Source organism: Vicugna pacos, chromosome 15, assembly GCF_048564905.1.
Source record: "Vicugna pacos chromosome 15, VicPac4, whole genome shotgun sequence".
Taxonomy (NCBI): Eukaryota; Metazoa; Chordata; class Mammalia; order Artiodactyla; family Camelidae; genus Vicugna; species Vicugna pacos.
In genome coordinates, this window is record NC_133001.1 from 47,387,794 (window position 1) to 47,407,090 (window position 19,297).

At 46.7% G+C, this 19,297-nt stretch overlaps 1 protein-coding gene and 1 long non-coding RNA gene across 5 annotated transcripts in view; one reads left to right on the forward strand and one right to left on the reverse strand.

Annotated features, from left to right (window-relative positions):
• The first annotated feature begins 2,857 nt into the window (after nucleotides 1-2,857).
• The window catches only part of APOB (apolipoprotein B), a 38,629-nt gene continuing 22,189 nt past the window's right edge, over nucleotides 2,858-19,297 (forward strand). The window contains exons 1-18 of the mRNA XM_006197288.4: nucleotides 2,858-2,924; nucleotides 3,267-3,305; nucleotides 4,303-4,418; nucleotides 5,485-5,630; nucleotides 8,319-8,472; nucleotides 9,167-9,322; nucleotides 9,763-9,887; nucleotides 10,585-10,670; nucleotides 11,704-11,923; nucleotides 12,661-12,888; nucleotides 13,148-13,265; nucleotides 13,375-13,521; nucleotides 14,235-14,446; nucleotides 14,708-14,945; nucleotides 15,529-15,705; nucleotides 17,084-17,275; nucleotides 18,372-18,539; nucleotides 18,964-19,175. Coding sequence (XP_006197350.2) covers nucleotides 2,858-2,924; nucleotides 3,267-3,305; nucleotides 4,303-4,418; nucleotides 5,485-5,630; nucleotides 8,319-8,472; nucleotides 9,167-9,322; nucleotides 9,763-9,887; nucleotides 10,585-10,670; nucleotides 11,704-11,923; nucleotides 12,661-12,888; nucleotides 13,148-13,265; nucleotides 13,375-13,521; nucleotides 14,235-14,446; nucleotides 14,708-14,945; nucleotides 15,529-15,705; nucleotides 17,084-17,275; nucleotides 18,372-18,539; nucleotides 18,964-19,175 — 2,801 coding nt within the window. The remainder of the gene's footprint in view (nucleotides 2,925-3,266; nucleotides 3,306-4,302; nucleotides 4,419-5,484; nucleotides 5,631-8,318; nucleotides 8,473-9,166; nucleotides 9,323-9,762; nucleotides 9,888-10,584; nucleotides 10,671-11,703; nucleotides 11,924-12,660; nucleotides 12,889-13,147; nucleotides 13,266-13,374; nucleotides 13,522-14,234; nucleotides 14,447-14,707; nucleotides 14,946-15,528; nucleotides 15,706-17,083; nucleotides 17,276-18,371; nucleotides 18,540-18,963; nucleotides 19,176-19,297) is intronic.
• The window catches only part of LOC116283477 (uncharacterized), a 168,086-nt gene continuing 159,088 nt past the window's right edge, over nucleotides 10,300-19,297 (reverse strand). For 3 of the 4 annotated variants that reach the window (XR_012059173.1, XR_004193085.2, XR_012059172.1), the window contains one exon: nucleotides 17,523-19,194. This is a non-coding gene — a long non-coding RNA (uncharacterized lncRNA). Of the gene's footprint in view, nucleotides 10,796-17,522; nucleotides 19,195-19,297 lie in introns of those variants that run through there. The other variant, XR_012059174.1, reaches the window with a different exon arrangement.

Genomic DNA, 19,297 nt, shown 5'->3' on the forward strand with positions numbered 1-19,297 from the left:
AAACCCCACGAGAAACCCAGCTAGGACTCAATCCCAGGTCTTCCTGAGTCTGACATTCCCACTGGTTTTCTTTACTGCAGCTGACCTCTCTGGCCCTGGGTTTTCTCTATTCAGTGAATCCTTACACTAGAAGATTTCCAGACTCCTGACACCTTTCAGTGTCTCAATGAAGACAGGTCTCTATCCTTTGAAACTTTGAGTGTGTTTGGGAGAGAGAACTGAAAAATCTTCTACTTAAAGGAAAAGGGATGAAGGGTGATATCTGTGGTCACAAATCATACCATATTTTCAAATAGCTTGTGACAAAAGATCTAAGTGGATTTAGTAATTTAAGAAAAGAGTCTACACATTAACCCTTACGGTATTTCTGTAAGTGTACTCAGGGCAGCTGAACAATCCAGCATTTGCTCTGTGGTGCTTGTGAGCTTGTCCTTGTCAGAGGATGAGCACTGCTGGCTGACACCAGCACCGGGGTGACTCTCTAGAGGAAAGCAGGGAAAGAAAGAGAAGCTGACTCCGATGCTTCTAAGTTCTTGCGCTTTCTCCTTTAGAGATGGTGGCAGCTCAGGGGCATCTGAACAACCCCCAGGTTTTCCCTGCACCAAGTAAGCAGATTCATTTTTGATTCTCAAGTCATAAAAATGATGTTCTCTATTTTTCTACAACATAATGATTCAGTATTTGTATATATTATGGAATGATCACCACAGTAAGTTAACATCCAACACCATACATAGTTACCAAGAAGAGATTTTTTTTTCTTGTGATAAAGACTTTTAAGATTTACTCCCTTAGCAACTTGCAGATATGCAGTACAGCACCATTGACTGTTGTCACCATGCTGTACATTACACCCCATGACTTATTTAATGTTCCCTACTGACAGTGACTGCAGGATGGTGACTTCATCTGTCATTCAACAGAGAAAGCCTGGACTTGTGCTTAGAGATTGAAGTTAAGCATCTCCTTGTGGTTTCTTTGTAACTAAATATGTTTACCCATTCTCCTTCAAGTGAATATGCCTGGGAGCTGAACCGTTTCCTGAAATCCTGACAGCGGCTCCTCCTGTGGAAAGACAGTCCACATGAAAGAGTTCGAATAAAATGTTAGGCAAGTGGAGTTTGGGTGCTATTACTATTTCCAGACACTTCACAACTCAGTGGTGAAGATATGACCAGCCTTGGGTTGAAACCTCTGTAATATCCAGTTTTAACAGTATTAATATACCATGGATGCAACGCAGCTGATCACTGAAGGGAGTTTAGCTGCCCAGAGGGAATTCCTGGCTAAGGACCACAGTGCACGAATGAGGACAACTGTGGAGGCCCAAGTGCCAGGAACAAGGCATACGTGCTTGGGGGAGTCTCCTCTAAGGGAACGGGGTCTTTATATACTGTTATATACTATTACTGCTTTAGAACATGACCCTTCTGGAACTATCCGTGTTGGCACCAGAAGATGTAAATAACATCACAAGTAGTTTGTGACATCTGGATGCATCTCATAAATAACAAACTGTAACAAGTCCTTCTGCCGCGGGTGCCTCGCGTACCCCTGAGTCCACGGTCCCCCTTCACTGCTCCGGGCCCCCTCCCCTTCCATGCCTTCCCTCGCTTTCCTCCAGCGGTTACCCCCCCCCCAATACACACACACACTCTCTATTTAGCACTGCCTGCAGCCTGTGTTCCCGGCTCCCCGGCAGTTTCCTGTCTACGCATCTCACCTCGTCTCCCCAGCCGGATCGGAGGTGCCTTGTGGACGGGGCCAGCCTCAGACATGTGTCCCTCCCGTCACAGCACCGTCCGTCAGTCGCCCTGTGGGAGTGACCCGCGTCAGTGAGACAGCGTTGCTGAACTACCTGCCCGGTGCCGCGTGTCCTCGGCAGGGAGGAGGAGGGCTGCCTCGGCGAAAGCTTCCTGTGGGAAATGGGCAGCACCTAGGAAAGAAGGGACGGCTTCGTGGAGAAAGTTCCAGGATGTTTGGAGAAACGTGCTGTGTCCGTTCATTACGCCGGTCTCCTCACTGGCCTCCCAGCCCCTGAGGAAACCCAGAAGCAGTTCACGTAGGGAAAAACCTCCTCTCCTCTCCTCCCCAAGAAGAAATTGAGGGCGGGGGACTCAGAGGCCCCCACTCACTGGGGTTTCTGGAAGATCGGGGCTCCTGGATTCCTGCTGCGACTGGGCCATGGTCCCTCAGGGAGGGTGGGGGTCAGTTCCTCACCGGGCCTCCCTCCTTCCCCTTTCTGCTCCCTCCGGATGGGCTGAATTCAGGGCAGGTGACCCACATTCACAGGTACTGGGCTGGATTGGGGTGCCCACACAAACTCGAAGTCCTCTGAAATGGGAAAGAATGAGTAGGAAGGTGTCTCCACCAAGACGCTGTTAAGGACCAACTGGCTCCCGGTGACTACAAAGTCTGCGCAGGGAGCAGGGGTGGCTCTGGCCCCTCATCTCTGGAGGCACCGCTGGGTCAGCGCAGGCTTCTTGGGGACTCAGCCCCCTGGCCCCAGCCCCACTCCCTGAGACCCCGGGGACAGGCGAGGCCCGGAGTGGCCCTGGCTGAGTCTGAGCTGAGCCCCTCGCCCGGCCCCTCCTGCGGCTCCGAGCCGGGCCTGGTGCAGAAAAGCAAACAGGCCCGGACACCGCCCTTTGGACCTTTTGCAATTCGCCCGGCGCTTTCAGCCCCGGTGCCGCGGCCCTGGCCGGGCGGCCTCCCATAAATAGGGCGCGGGCGCTGGCCGCGCATTCCCGGCTCAGGGACTACTGCCTGTGGGAGCGGGTCCCTGCGGAACCAGCGAGCAGCGGGGAGGCCAGGCCCAGCCAGCGAGGCTCCGGGGCCGCCGCCGCCCAGGTCGGCCATGGGCCCGCCGAGGCCCGCGCTGCCGCTGCTGCTGCTGCTGCTGGCGGCCGCCGGCGCCCGAGCCAGTGAGTGAGGCCGCCCAGCGCGGCCGCGGTGCGGGGCTGGGGGTCGGGGCGAGAATCAGAGCCCAGGGGTGGAAGCCAGGGCAGGGAAGGTGGCTGGGACAGCTTGGGCCCGGGTTAGGGGGAAAGCAGCCAGAGGGGCAGGGGGCAGGGGCACGGGACCAACTGGGTGGCTCCCCCAGCCTCAGGATGGGGTCGGGGGCGGGGGTGGAGCTGGGATTCGGTTCTTCAGAATTTGCTTCCTTCCCAAAAGATCGAAGTCCTATTCAGTGTTCCTCCCTGTCAGACCCTAAGACCCATCTGGAAGAAAGGGAAAACTCAGTTGTCTTTCTCCTTTTCTTACAGGAGATGAAGTGCAGGAAAGTGTCAGGTCCAGCTGTCCAAGTACGTCATTGCCCAGCCCCGCAACCCATCCCTCTGCACCTCGGGTCACTGAAATGCTGTGATGCTGTGATTGGTGTACACTGTTCTGAGCCCAAGAAGCCCGTTCCTTGAGCTTCTGCCCACCTCTGAGGGGTCTCAGCTCTCTTTTACATGACCTTCTGATCTGTCCCAGAAGCTTGGTGTTGGGGGAGGGTGGGGAAGGGACTGTCATTCTGTTGGTCCACGGACATTTTATAGAGACATCACTGTCCTGTTTGTCAGGGGTTAATCATTAATTTGAAGCACAGGAGGGGAGGAAATGCTGACTTTAACCTTTGTGCAGAAATCCAGACCCCCACCCCTTTGTATTTACCTGACCCCTAGGGGTCAAGGAAGCTGGCCTTGCAGTGGTACCCAGTGTGCTGAGTGGGAGGCCTCTTATGGGGCAGCACTGCCATCTCGTGGGCATCTTGCATCACTGCATCTGGGTTCATGATCCAAATGTTCTTTTTCTCAAATTGTTCAGAAAATTCCTCTCAATCACAGTGGAAACCTCCAGAAATTCCTTCTTGGAGATTTTTTAAGTGAGCCAGATACCCCTAATAGTTAATGTACTTTGCCTCAGGTATTTGGTAGAACCAAAAAAGAGCCACAGAATAATGGTATTTTCAAGCTGAAAAGGCAATGAAAGATCCTTACTTCATGCTGACAACCCTCCATTTTCCAAGGAGTCTGTCTTGTAGACTTTCTGACTCTTATCACTTGACACCCCCTGCCGTGCACCTCAGATACTATATTCAAGGAATGTCAGCTCATTTAAATGTTACCCTCAGCAAAACTATAATGGAGGAGTTAAATCCATAAAGGAAAATTAAGTGCAAGGCAAAGTCAATTAAAAATAATTTGAGTTTAATTACCACTTTTGATTATCTATGCCACTACCCTTCTCTGCCCAGGAATGACTGTCCTCAGGCAAGTTATTTCTGCTCTGTGGCTGACTTAATTCCCCTCATTGCAGAAGATGCAACACGATTCAAGCACTTCAGGAAATACGTGTACGACTACAAGGCAGAGAGTTCCAGTGGCGTCCCCGGGACTGCCGATTCAAGAAGCTCCACCAAGATCCACTGCAAGGTGTGAGGGGAGATGGAGGGGACCCTGGAGCCCAGGGCTTAGCAAACCCAGCTCACGCCAGGACTGTTGTAATCTTAAAGTGCTGGGAAAGTCGGCCACTTTGCTGAGATGTTGTCCCCCATTGAAAATTTTACCCACCACACGTATCTCCCCATTCGCTTCCAAGACGTAATTGCAGCGGGTGACCCAGAACATCCGCGTTGCACACCAGTAGATTTAATGTGTTGCGACGTGTCCGGTGGGTGAGCCGAGGGAGGTGGGCACCTCAGGAAAGCATTCTGGAGTGCGGTTTTTATAACCTAAGTCCAACAGTATCTGCTACTAAAAACGAATGGAAAATGGAAAATTTAAACATGTAGTTTATTCTCAAATAAGACTTTGCTTGTTGTTGAGACTGACTATACTCATATCCATGTTCCTATGGAACAGACCTAGGGGCCTCTACTGGGGTTTGTCTGGGAACGAGAACTCCGGCTGGGTCGTCTTCTTCCCAGGGCTCCCGAGTCTGTGCCGTCAGATAAGGTAGCCAGGAGCCACATGTGGCTGTTTAAATTGAATAAAAGTAAAAATTCCGTTGCTTAGTCACAGAGCCTCAGTTCAAGTGTCCAGTAGCCACCCAGTGGCTCCCAGGTTGGATAATGCAAATGGAGAATGTTTCCATCACTGCAGAAGGTTCTTCATAAACAGTGCTGGATGATGACTAGGGCTTAAAGTCCAGCTGTCTGTGACGCTCTGGAGGGGCCCTGATAGATACAGATGGTTTTGGATTTTGGGTTTTTCTGGTCCCATTAAGGAAACATATGCTGTTGAAGCCAATGCTAGCCTCCTGGTTTTCTTCCTAACTCTCACTCTAAGGCTGCATTTCTTCCAACCAGCTGTACCTCCTTATGACTAACGTGAGTGCATTTAGAACCAATAAAATTTTGTCCTTTACAAAAATACAGAGGGGAGGACGTCAGAAACTTGGTACCCCGAGCCAGGGAAAAGGGCAGAAAGTCCTGGGCGGAGGGAGGGATCTTGTGCTCTGGGTGGAGAGTCTTGATGTGCCGTTACCTTCTCTTCTCAGGTTGAGCTGAAGGTCCCTCAATTCTGCAACTTTATCCTGAATACGAGCCAGTGCACCCTGAAAGAGGTGTATGGCTTCAACCCTGAGGGCAAGGCCTTGCTGAAGAAGGCCAAGAACTCTGAGGAGTTTGCCGCCGCCATGTCCAGGTAAGACGTGGGCCCGAGCACTGAAATTTCTGAGCTCTGAGCGTCACCGCACATGTTGCGTGTGAGTATGTGTGTGTCCACTAAGGTGTGGATGTGTGTGTTTATGTTAGGCACGTATGTGAGAATAAGTTTGTATTCTCTGTTCACCGTGGATCAGCTGAGCTCTCACAATAATCAAAATGAGGGAAGCAGTATTTACCCTCCCCTAGTGAGCTTCCCTTAATTCTCATTTAAATGTGCTTCCAAAAGATCTCATGCTTTAAAAAAAATTCCTTGAGACAAGAAAGCTGAAATGATTTGTTTTAACAAGTGAATGCGTGTTTAAAAAATAAAGCAAGACAGTACCTGGTGGTCTTCAGAAAGGGTCCCGGGAGGACTTGTTGCTGTGGCCAAACATGGCAGGCAGTGCAGGGAAGCCGAACACCAGCTTCAAGGAGTCTAGGGAGAGCCACGGCCTGAGCCACTGTTCCACCAGGGCCAGCATTCTGCCAGCGCACAGTGCCCGGGCCATTCCTGCTGTGTACAGCCGGCATCTCTCTGACTGGCCAGTGTCCATGTCGTACTGGTTTTCAGATTTTTTTGAATTTCACCCCTACCTCATCTCCAGATCATAGTTTGTAGAAGTATGTGTGGATACAGGCAGTCATGGATTTGTGGATTTGGTCATCAGAAACTGCCCCCCTGCCTATCTTTCAATTTGTTAATAAACATTAGACTTAGAAGCCAGAATAGGCCTAGATGCTTCTGTCTCTCACCAATACGTCATGTTTTATCCTAGACCCAAGGGAGGGGGCGTGCAGTGACAGAAGGGAGTATAGTTCCTTTTTGGTCCTTACCCTACTCCAAACAAAAGGACTCCTGCTTTTTTTCCCCAAAAAATTATTTATTTAAAATTCTTATTTTAATTATCATTTATTTAATTATAGCTGAAGTTGAATGTTTTCTTAAGCGTCCATTATCCATTTTTTCCTATGAAGTCTGTTTTTGCACTTGCTCATTTTTCTATTGGAGTTTTGATCTTTTTATAAGTAGACTTTATTTTCTGTTTTATGGAAATTAAGATTTTACTATATATGTTGCAGATATTTGTTTTCAGTTTGCTATTTTCTTATTATTGTGTTTGTATTTTTCCATGTTCAATTTTTTAATATTTATACGTAGTTAAATTTTTTTTATTTTGTGATTTCCAGGATTTTGGTTTTATTTACTCCAAGATGTTTTCTTCTTATTGTTTTACAGTATCAGCTTTTTTTGTGTGTATATATTTTTATTGATGTATAGTCAGTCTACATTGTTGTGTTGAGGGACTCCTGCTTGTGACCTCAAGGCTTTTTTGTAAGCCTGCATCACAGTGTCTGGAACTTTCTGAGACAGTGCAGAGCTCTGGGAAACGTGCCTAGTTTCCTTTTCTTTCTTCTGACTTAACTGGAGCAGGTGCAGCCAGACCCTTTGACACCCTCTAAGGAAGTCCCCAAAGAAAGGTCCCCAAGATCAAAGTTGACCCAAGCTTTAGATATAGCCTGAGATCATATAACAGAGTGAATATCGAACAAATGTATGAAAAGCTGAAACTCACTAGTGGTCAGGAAATGCAAATTAATGTAACAACAAGATATTTATCATCTTACACCCGTAAGACTATAGGAATTTAAAACAGCTGTAGCACTGGTTGTTGGCAAGCCTAAGAGGAGTGTACCCTCACGCGTTGTGGGTGGGAATGAGTACCACTAGTCAATATCTATTATGATTAAACGTACTTGTAGCCCTTGACACAGCAGTTTCAAAGTCTGAGTCTGTAGCCCATGAAAAGAAAGGCAGTAATGTGTGAAGCTATATGCATAAGGATGTTTATTTCAGTGTTGTTTGGGTGGCGAAAAACAAATTAAAATTAAAAAATCCAGGAAGAGAGAAAGTGAATGCCATCAAATAGGGGAATGTCTCAGTAAATCATATATAACCATAGAATAGAATTTTATACAACTGTTAAAAAAGAATCTGTCAGAGCTCTATCAGCGGACTCAGAAGGATTTTCACGGAGTAGAGTTGAGAAAAGCACGATAAAGAAAGGTGTACAAGTGTTAGCCACTGTATATAAAAATAGATTAAAAGAAAACCGTTTCTGCTGTATAGCACAGGGAACTATGTTCAATATCTTGTAATAACCTTTAATGAAAAAAATAGGAAAATGAATATGTATGTATATGCATGACTGGGACATTGTGCTGTGCACCAGAAATTGACACATTGTAACTAGTGGTACTTCAATATAAAAAAAAAAAAAAGAAAAGTATATAATAAAATACCATTTGGGTAAAACAAGCAATGATGAAACCTTTCTCTGTAGATATTCTCACCCCACACTCTGTGTAGGATTGTCTGAGTGTGGGGACACAAATGGAACGCCCCGGAGGTGGTTCTGCAGGGAGCATGGCCAGAGACTGATGTAGGTAGAAAACGGACAGGGGATGGGTAAGCCAAGCCAAAGAGGGGAAGAAATGAAAGAATACCAAATGCGTACACGTTTGTGTACCTTTTTGAAAAGGTATGTACACTGTATAGATACATTTATAAAGAAAAGATGCAAAAAGAAAAGCAAGCAAAAAGGAGGCTGCAAAGCCACGCAGCTGACATCCAATAGGCTCCCAGTGGAGAGAAGACACCCCTGTGACCACACTCTCTCCGGGGCAGGTACGAGCTCAAGCTGGCTGTTCCTGAAGGGAAGCGAGTGGTACTTTACCCAGAGAAGGACGAGCCTAAACACATCCTGAACATCAAGAGAGGCATCATTTCTGCCCTCCTGCTTCCCCCGGAGACAGAAGAGGCTAAACAAGTGTTATTTCTGGTGAGAAATCTCGAAAGCCAGTCAGAGAGGCCCTGGTAACTCATCTTCACATATTGTACATGGAGTGGATCACTGACTCTGCTGCGTGCGTGGCGGGTTACACAGGAGGCCCTGTATTGGTGTGAAGCACCGTGCCCGAGGTGCCCCCTGGGCTCTGGGCCCACTGAGGGACCATCATCCCAATTAGCCTTCTCAGGTTGGGTCTACTTTTCAGCCAGTTTTGGGGGCGTCCTGATCATGCTACTCCTTTGATTTTGTTTTATTACCACAAGGCGTAACACAGTAAATAATTTTGTTTTAAACACAGAAAATAATTCAATCTGTTTGCCAGGCTCTTTTAAGAATTTCAGGTTTTGATCTGAGAGTTAATTCTATTGACTTCCGTCCCACGAGCATTTTTGAGCCCTTACTGTGTTCTGAGTTGTGTACGGCGCTGTGCTTGGAGAACACAGAGCTGCATCCTGCAGAGGCCTCTCCTCGGGGATCGCCAGAACCACTCTTACCTGGTTTTCTCGCCCCAACTCTGGCTGCCCAGGAACCAGCAATGCCCACACTCTGCCCAAGAGGATGCAACTTTCTCCTAAATCCACGTTGCTCCTGCTTTTTCTCCCAGGTTCCTTTCCCAGCCCCACCCCAAGCTACAAAAGATGTTTCCCCAAGTTGAATGCACCTGTGGTATCTTCTGCTCCCATAGGATACCGTGTATGGAAACTGCTCCAGTGACATTACCGTTAAAACGAGGAAGGGAAGTGTGACAACTGAAATATCCATCGAAAGAAACCTGGAGAAGTGTGACAACTTCCAGCCCATTCACACAGGAGTTAGCCCGCTTGCTTTGATCAGGGGCATGGTACGTTTCACATCCGCACTGCTGCTCACACTAGCCGCAGCCTCCTCATTATTTCGATTCTGGAATGTTAGAGGTAGTAGGAATCTCAGAGAAAACTTCTAGGCAAAGAAAATGCAAGGAGCAGCAGCATGTGAAGTGTTCATGCGTGGAAGGACAGGCATGTGTAGGATCTCAGGTTATATATACTTTGTGCAGGATTAGGGGTCCATTGGGGTGGAATAAAAAGCGTCAATAGCTTAGCTCAGCTGGGGTATGCCGAGTTGCTGCATCCCCTTGTCAAAAGCTCAAGTACCAAGCTCTCTTCTTTAACTGAGTTTACCCAGTGGTACAGAACTCCCATTCCCCTACCCTCTTCCCTGAAAGTAAATGCCTTTGGCAGGAGTCTCAGGTCCAAGCCCCAGGGACTGATGAACATGCTTGTTCCCTGATCTCATTCATAGACCCGCCCCTTGTCAACCCTGATTGGCAGCAGCCAGTCCTGCCAGTACACCCTGGACCCCGAAAGCAAGCATGTGTCGGAAGTCATCTGCAAGGAGCAACACCTGTTCCTGCCTTTCTCCTACAAGTAGGTCACCTGCTGCACCCCTACTAATGGCTCCGGTCATTTATGGGGTCGCTGTGAGCTGAATGCTTCTCAGATGCCTGTTCAAAGCTAGGCTGTGCCTGGGAGGGGACTGTGAAGAGATGCAAAGCAGAGCCCATCCCCGTTTCCCCTTTTCAAGTTAACTGGCAGTTTGGTAGGAAAATCTTAGGCGTGCAAAACAATTTGAAACCAACACAAGATACCTGAGACCCAGATTTAAGGGCTGTAGATGAGGAAACACTGGGCATCAATGGCAGGCTGCCCTGGTTAGAAAGGCTTCGTGGAAGATTTAAGAATTGGACTAGAGAATTGAGTATCCAAATCCATTTTGAACCTGGTTGGTCAACTAGTATTTATTGAGTAACTGCCACATTCTTGGCACTGTGCTGTGGGAGATACAAAGGAATTTCGAAGCACAGTGTTTGTCCATTCCCTCTGGGCACTCCAGAATGGCGGGGGGTGTAAAGTACATGTGTCCTTCTGATGGAATGACAGCCAGCATGACCAGAAGGAGGTGGTGCTGTTCACTGGGGAGCCAAGGACAGCTGGGTTTACCTGTGGTTTGAAAGGTGAGCAGGACTTGGGTAGAAGCGGAGATGGGAGAAGCGCTGGACATGAGAAGAATGGAGCGCCCCCGGGAGCTGGCCCTCCGGACATGATGTGCCTCCTTTGTTACCAGGAATAAGTATGGGATGATGACACAGGTTTCACAGACTTTGAAACTTGAAGACACACCCAGGATCAACAGCCGCTTCTTTGATGAAGGTGAGACTTTATGTGCGCATGGTGACTGGGGCAGGGAAGTCTGTCCACGACGTACCCACCATGGCTGAGCTCCTTGCTGGGCCCTGTGAAACGTCACGGCTCTCGAGGTCAGCCTGTGGGCGATTCTGGTGAGACAGTATATTCGTTTCATAAGTTCAGATGGCAGCGGGGTAAAGGGAAAGGAGGAGCTCCCCACAGCTCCCGCGTTTTTGTAAGCAGGAAACTGGCCCCCTAAGCCTTCCTCTGGTAGACCTGACCGCCTCAGACACCCCGTGACAAGGCTGAAGGAACGTTAGAGATCTCCAGACCAGCCCTAGCCCTGCTCTGGCCTTGTGTTTGAATCTTTCTTATGCCTTACCTTATCGTTCTCAGCAACCAGTGATGTCATGTGGTAGCATCGTGTGCTTTTATACCCATTCTACAGAGGGGGAAATGACGCAGAGGGGCTTAGTCATGTGTTATAGGTCACAGGCTATCGGAGGCAGTGCAAAATGGGCCTCCAGGTCTCATCTAAGCCAGGATTCCTTCTCTTGCGTGACATTTCCATGCTGACTTCATAGGTGAGAGCAGGACGAAGGAGGGGACACAAAAGGGTCTTCCTCTCTCCCACAAACTGCCATTAGACCCAACTGGACGAAAGGATGGGTGAGCTTCAGTGAGTCTAACCACAGCTGTAGTCACCGCATGAGCAGCAGCACCTCCTCACCAGCTCTTTCAGGCAAAAGGGTCATCTGATACCTGATTCACACAAGCCTGGATTCAATTCTAGCTCTGCCCCTCACACCCAGAAAGTTCCTGGGCTGGGCGAGTGTCTCACCTCTGGGTTCCCTTGTCTTTAAATAGAGGAATACTGCCACCCACAGGGAGAGTACGATGAGTCAGTGAAACACAGAAGTCAGACACTGAGCACAGGATCGTTCTCTTTCCCTCTCCCCTTTGCTGACCCCTCCGCCTCCTCCAGTTTCCGGTAGACTGAGCTGTGGCTGAGATGTGAAGGTAAGCCGGAATCCCTCTGACACGCCCCTCCTTCCAGGTCCCGAGGCGGTGGGTCTTGCCTTTGAGAGCACCAAGTCCACATCACCTCCAAAGCAGGCAGAGGCCATCCTGCAGACCCTCCAGGAGCTGCAGAAACTGCACGACTCCGAGCAGAACGCCCAGAGAGCCAACCTCTTCTATAAACTGGTGACCGAGCTGAGAGGCCTCAGCAGTGAGGCAGTCGCATCCCTCTTGCCAAAGCTCATCGAGGTGTCCAGGTATTTTTTTACCCATCACATCTCAGTCTCTCACAGGTTATAAATTAATCGTAGACAGCTCAGACCTTGGCCAAAGAATCTCAGGGACCATTGAAATTTCAAGCCAGTTAATCAATTACTCAATCAACTAACATTTGCTGGACAAAGAAATATCAATTAAGATGTCTCAAGTTCCATGGGCAACACACACATACATACATTGCATCCAAGGTAGATAAGTATTTGTGTATTAAAATAGGAGGGAAATATTTCCCACATTTTGATGCGTATCTTCTAGTTCCTAGTCCTATTAGGGGTACCCTGGAAAGTTTGAGAGGAAAAGAAGTCTGCCTTCTGGAAGCTCGTAGGCTAGAGGAAAGAGAACTCAGGCAAACAATACAGTGACTTCTCTTTACTTCCATGCGCTGGCTCTTAGTGCTGTGAAGGGGAGAGAAGGGTCTCAGGACTGAAGGGGTGTTTGCCTGGCATGTTCTGTGCTCTGACCAAAGGACCACAGTCCTCTGTGGGTGTTGAGTCCAGGGGGTCCTTCTTCAGACTTTCCCCCGTGGTGCTTCTCCAGTGGAAAATGATTGGAGGGAAGGCTTCCTAGTTCTAGGGATCTGAGTGGGGTTTTGGAAGTTGGTTGGATTTGGATAGTGAATAAGGTGAATTCCTGGCAGAGGGAACGCCACGGGCCAAGGATATTTTAGCTGCCTAGAAAGTGATCTTTATAACTTTCTCTGCCCTTTTCTTCTTAGCCCCATCACTTTACAAGCCTTGATTCAATGCGGACAGCCCCAGTGTTACACTCGCATCCTCCAGTGGCTGAAGACTGAGAAAGCCAATCCTCTTCTGATAGATGTTGTGACCTACCTGGTGGCCCTGATCCCACAGCCCTCGGCCGAGAGGCTGCGGGAGATCTTTAACACGGCGAAGGAGCAGCACAGCCGGGCCACGTTCTATGCTCTGAGTCACGTGATCAACAAGTGAGTTTTATACTGGTTCTCCTCGTGGGAGCTGAGGAAGACCCCACATCTCTGTATTAAGTTTGTACCCTCCCTCCACTTGAAATTTCTGGTGCTTCCTCTTTTGTTTTTCAACTGGTCATTTTGAGAATAGTACATTGAAATGAGAAACCAGCAAACATAAATGTGTATTTTAAGATAAACTTTTGTTCTTCTGTTTATTGCTTGTATTCTGTATTCTGTTATTACTGTAAACCCAGCTATTATTATTATTCTGTAGCTATCGTAAGACAGACCCTGCGGGGACACAGGACCTGCTGGACATTGCTGATTACCTGTTGGAACAGATTCGTGATGACTGCACTGGGAACGAAGATCATACCTACTTAATTCTGAGGGTATTTTCAGTGTTTTGTAGAATATGCATCATTTCAGAAGCACTTTTCCTGTCCACCCTTCACTTCTCCTTCTGCACCCTAATTCCCTCTTGTTTTATTTCCAATGCAGGTCATTGGAAATATTGGCAGAACTATGGAGCAGCTAACCCCAAAACTCACATCCTCCATCCTGAAATGTATCGAAAGTAGACAGCCATCACTGCTGATTCAGAAGGCTGCCATCCAGGCCCTGCGGAAAATGGAACTTAGAGACGAGGTGAAGTCCACAGATGAGGGCTGGAAGGGAAAAGTTTATGTAGATTGACAGAGATTTGGAATGAGATTCTAAATCTCATCATTGCTCTGACTTTAGTCTTCTGCTTTTTAATTGCAAATTTCAACACACCTATTGACTTCCTAGCAGTATGTGGACTTGAGAGAAATATTTGACCTTGCTACTACTACAGCAGGCAGAATGAGATCTTCACTACATGTGTCCTCCTGCCAGACTGACCATCACTCCCATCTTGGCAAAATATGCCTAATTTTCCTAATGCCCCTAATCTAGGATGGTCAAACTGGCACCACCAGTTTAAGTGGCAAAGACTCCAGAGCTTTGGAGACAACCTTATTTATTTATTAGCTCCAAGTTCTCACTATCCCACCCCAGCTTTACGCTCATATTGAAATAATTTATGTTAAAACAACTTTATTTTCAGTTAGTGGTGGATCTCTAGGAAGTGGTAACTTGGCCATAATGGGTGTATTTTAATGCAATTGAATTCAGCATGCATTAGATGGGTGTCTTCTGAGAACCCTTCCTTGAGCTCTTTGCTCTGGGGGAACACTGACAAGAAGGTTCAGTGCCAACATTTGAAGAATTATTATAGAGAAATTCAGCCTGCACATGGTAAGACCAGGCATGTTTGCCGGGCACGTTCTGTGTTCTGACCAGAGGACAGTGATAACGGTCCTCTCTTTCGGCTCCAGGTCCGGGAAGTCCTTCTTCAGACTTTCCTCAGCAACACCTCTCCTGGGGACAAGCGACTGGCTGCCTACCTCATGCTCATGAGGGGCCCTTCCCTGTCGGATGTTAGCAAAATCACCGAACTTCTCCCCTGGGAACAGAATGAGCAAGTGAAGAACTTTGTGGCTTCCCACATCGCCAACATCTTAACCTCGGATGAGCTGTCTATCCAAGAGTAAGTAAGAGCCATTTTCCTCCATCTGCTCCAAAAGACTGAAATTCCAAACCTCGATTCTGATTTCACCACTGCCTGCCCTTTATAGAGTGTTTTTCTTCTGGAACAGCATCTGTGTGAAAGTGCAGCAGATCTGAGCCAAACTCTCAGGGCAAGTGAAACCCACATGGTTTGGTAGTGATTGGAAATCCATATTTACTTGCGGTAAGAGAGTAACACGATGTGGTGTCAGCTCAAAATATCCCCCTTCTTTTCATCTAGTTTGAAGAAGTTAGTGGAAGAAGCTCTGAAAAAATCTCAACTTCCAACTGTCATGGACTTCAGAAAATTTTCCCGGAACTATCACCTTTCCAAATCTATTTCTCTCCCATCACTTGACCCGTTCTCAGCCAAAATTGAAGGGAATCTTATATTTGATCCAAATGATTACCTTCCTAAAGAAAGCATGCTGAAAGCGACCCTCACAGTCTTTGGATTTGCTCCAGCTGACCTGTTCGAGGTATGTGTGAGACTGAAGCAGAGTCTGACGTTTTCCAATGCATTCTGTTCTCCCCCATAAGTAGAACGTCAGGTCAAGGGAGCTGTGAGGCAGCCACCAGAGGAACAAGAATCATCAGGCAGTTGTACCATCACTTTGAGGCCTTCTTCTCTCCCTCCTCCCTCACCTTCCTGCCTCCCTGATGGGGGTCATCTGAAGCATGACTCCTTAGAATGGATGGAAATGCAGATGACTCAGAGAAGCCCTTAGACCCAAAATCCAAGGAAGCACATGGGCTGCACAGTCAGACGGAACTGGTTCAAACCCCAGATCCACTCCCAACTCTGAATCTCTGGTTTAACTATTTATCTTCTCTGAACCTTAGCTGCTTCTTCTAGAAAAAAAAAGGCACATAATAAGTTCTGCCATTCAAGATGCTGGTGAGATTTAAATAAGACAACTCCTACGGAGTGCTAAGCTCAGCTCCTGCCCTGTAGTATTCACTGAATACTTGTTGAATGAAATGAACATAAAGAGGGGAATGGGAGGCTGACAGACCACAGAGAAACCTGATGGCATTTTCTTGGTTGACTTCCTCTCTCAGATTGGTTTGGAAGGAAAAGGCTTTGAGCCAACATTGGAAGCTCTTTTTGGAAAGCAAGGATTTTTCCCAGACAGTGTCAGCAAGGCTTTGTACTGGGTTGATGGTCAAGTTCCTGATCGTGTCTCCAAGGTCTTGGTGGACCACTTTGGCTACAGCAAAGATGACAGACGTGAGCAGGTATTTTTTTTTTTTTAAGTATCCTCTCAAGGAAAGCTTTGGGTGTCAATGCGGAAACATTTTTATCTAAGCCTGGAAGTCATCAAGGAATGATCTAACTGACAAATATGGCTGTTGTCAATCAGTCTGGTGGGAAGAAGAGCCAGAATCCTCTGCAGCTGTGGGCCTCCTGGAGATTCAGATGCATGTTGAATTCAGTCGCATCAGAGCGAACTCTGGGGCATGGGTTTGAACCTTGCGCTCTCCAAGCTCTGCATACCTATGCAAGTTGCTTGATGTTATGTCTCTCTGTTTCAGCATCCACAGAGTGCTAATGCTAATCCATACCCTTCACAAGGATGTTTAAAGACTAAATGAAAAAATGTAAAATGCTAACCAGAGTGCCTGACTCCGGTACTGATTATTCAATAAGCAGATACTATCATACTTTTTAAATTCATGTTTTCATTGTTATTAACTACTTTCTTTGGCTCTTACCCTCATCTGTGCACTAGCTTATGGGAGCACAATCCTCTTCAGTGCCAGCATAAGCCTCCACTGAAGGAGTAGAAAATAGATTGTATAACCTGAAACTTCTTATTCCTTAACTTTCTGCTACCCAAAGTATGGTCTAGTCATTGGCATCACATCACCAGAGCTTGTTAGAAATGCAGGTTCTCAGGCCCCTCTGGGCTCTACTGAATCAGAATCTGCATTTTCATGAGATCCCCAGGTGACTGGGATGCACATTTCAGTTTGAGAAGCAGGATGATAATTTGCTCCTAGATGCTCACAAATGGTCCTACCTCCATCTCCTGATTTACTTACCTCCACTCGAGGCTGAGGGTCTTTGATCTGTTTTGGGTCTGTGGTCACTCTTTTCTTTCTCAATGCCTAAGAACCAGCCTGTGGAATTCTTATCTCTAAGAATAACTTATGTAGAGAAGAACTTATCTAAATCAGGTATTTTCAAGCTTTTGGCTAATGTATATGGCAGCTAAGCTTTCCCAAGAAACCCCAAGTGTTCTTCCCTATCAAAGGAAAGAGGGAAGAAGCAGGGGAGAGGGGAGAGGCAGAGGATCTTCTAATCTTGGGGGGCCATAGGGATCCTGGGATCCTGGAGAGCAGAGATCACACTGACTATGCCTACATCATTCAAGTTAAGAACAGTGTGGAAGCACCACTGTCCCTGACAAGACCTGTTTCTTCATCTCAGTTTGGAGGAGCTATCTTTTGATGACAGGTGGGAGCCTGATCTCAGTGTCTGCCTTGCGTCCCCATTTCCTTGAGTGTTTGTGTCTAGGCCCATCACAACTGCAGCAGATGGAACCCACTCAGCCATCTAAAGTTGTTTGTCAGTGCTAACAGCTCACTAGACATTTTGTTGTTAAAATCCCAGGACATGGTCAACGGAATTATGCTTAATGTGGACAAGCTGATCAAAGACTTGAAATCCAAAGAACTCCCAGAAGCCAGAGCCTACCTCCACATCTTGGGAGAGGAGCTTGGCTTTGTCAAGCTGCATGACCTCCAGCTCCTGGGGAGGCTGCTGCTGAATGGTGTCCATACTCTGCAGGGGATCCCCCAGTTGGTAAGTGGGCCAGGCCCCATCAAAGGGTGATGAGATTAGCCTGTGCTCTTTTGGGATCTCCCAGACTCCCTTATGATCCCAGCCACGCCAACCAGAGAAAGTACTTGTTCTTCCTTCAGAGAGGCAGGTTTCCCTTGAATTTCAGGGAAGAAAATTCTTGGATTGCAAGGAACCCATAACATTTAGAAATGAAGCTAGTCATCATGTTAGATGTATCTTTTTTTTAATTGAAGTATATAGTCAGTTATAATGTGTCAATTTCTGGTATACAGCACAATGTCCCAGTCACGCATATACATAAATATATTTGTTTTCATAGTCTTTTTTTTATTAAAGGTTATTACAAGATAGTGAATATAGTTCCCTGTGATTGGATAGATGTATCTTTTAAGAGGATTTATTTGTTCATCTGAAAAACAATGTTAAGTGTATCTCCCTCTACCTAAGCCACAGGTTTCTTTTAATATTGAAATGATGTAATGATTAAGAAAGAATGTGTGTGGCAAACTAAAATCTGCTATCTAAATATGAACTATAGTTTTTATAGTTATTCATTTATTAAGAAGGGAGAAAATAACCAAATACACTCCCTAAGGTGCAGTGAATAATAATGTGGCTTTAATAAAACATCTCAATTTACTTTCCAGATGTGTTATAAAAAAACAAAAAGCATTGCATACTGATATGTACATCATTTAAATTAAGCTCATCAGTTTTAAAAAAAATTGGTTTTTACCATAATATATTGTGCTGCAAATAAACCCTCACTTACATTTAGACTCCAGAAAACTAGAATTAAGCCATGCCATGCAATGATACTTAACGTTCATAAATCTCAGAGGCCCAGAAATATTCTGAAGTGCTTTCTGAATCACCAGTTGAAAATGACATGATATCTACCCACAGCAATTTTTTGTTTCCCAATTTGTTGAAAGTAATAGTTATTCATCTATTAAACTATTCGGCTAATTAAAATATGCTGGTCCCTTCCTTTCTGGATAAAGAAGAATAACTGTTGTCTGATGTGTGGGAGGTTGCATTTCACGAAGCACCCTTTGGTGAGGCTTTCTTTTACTCTCGCCTGTCGGATCTACAGATTAGAGAGACCATAAGGAAAGGCTCAAAGAATGACTTGTTTCTTCACTACATCTTCATGGACAACGCCTTTGAACTCCCCACTGGCCTTGGATTACAACTGCAAGTGTCCTCCTCCGGAGTCATCACTCCTGGAATGAAGGCTGGAGTGAAACTGGAAGTAGCCAATGTAAGACTCTGCTCACCTTTTGATTCCTTCAGGGCAGGTGCTCGTGCAATTTAAAAATGTGTTTCCAATTCAAGACGAAGTGCATCATCACTGTAATCACCTCAGTAACTTTTATGAAAACCCTTAGGGTTCCCCTGGGGTGCCCCACCTCACTCGCTCCACTTGGGCGTGGCAGTCAAGAGGTTTCTGTTATCTTTTTATCTTGCTGTGCTGAAAGTTAACTTGGCCACTTCCCAGTCCTGGGTACACATTCTGGCCCTGGAGGATTGAGAACTTGGCTTTTGTCCTACAAAAAAGTCTCCATAATGTTTCCCCTAGTGTGAGTGATCCAGGGATGTTTGCCCAGGGGTGGGAAGGGTGGTTGATCTGACCGCAGGGGACAGGTTATTTAACAAAGACGAGTAGGCCGCTTTTTGACTTACAGATGCAGGCAGAACTGGTGACAAAGCCTTCTGTGTCTGTGGAGTTTGTGACAAATATGGGTGTCATCATTCCGGACTTTGCCAGGAGCGGGGTCCAAATGAACACCAACTTCTTCCATGAGACAGGCCTGGAGGCGCGGCTGGCCATGAAGGCCAGGCAGCTGAGGTTCATCATTCCTTCTCCTAAGAGGCCAGTCAAGCTCTTCAGTGGCAGGTAATTCTTTCAGTCAGATCTGAATCAACAGTTTGAAAGAGAGAATTAATTAGTTTATTTGGGGGGGTGTTTTTGTTTCTTCGGTTTTTATTGCCGGTCAGGGGGGACTAGGTTTATTTACT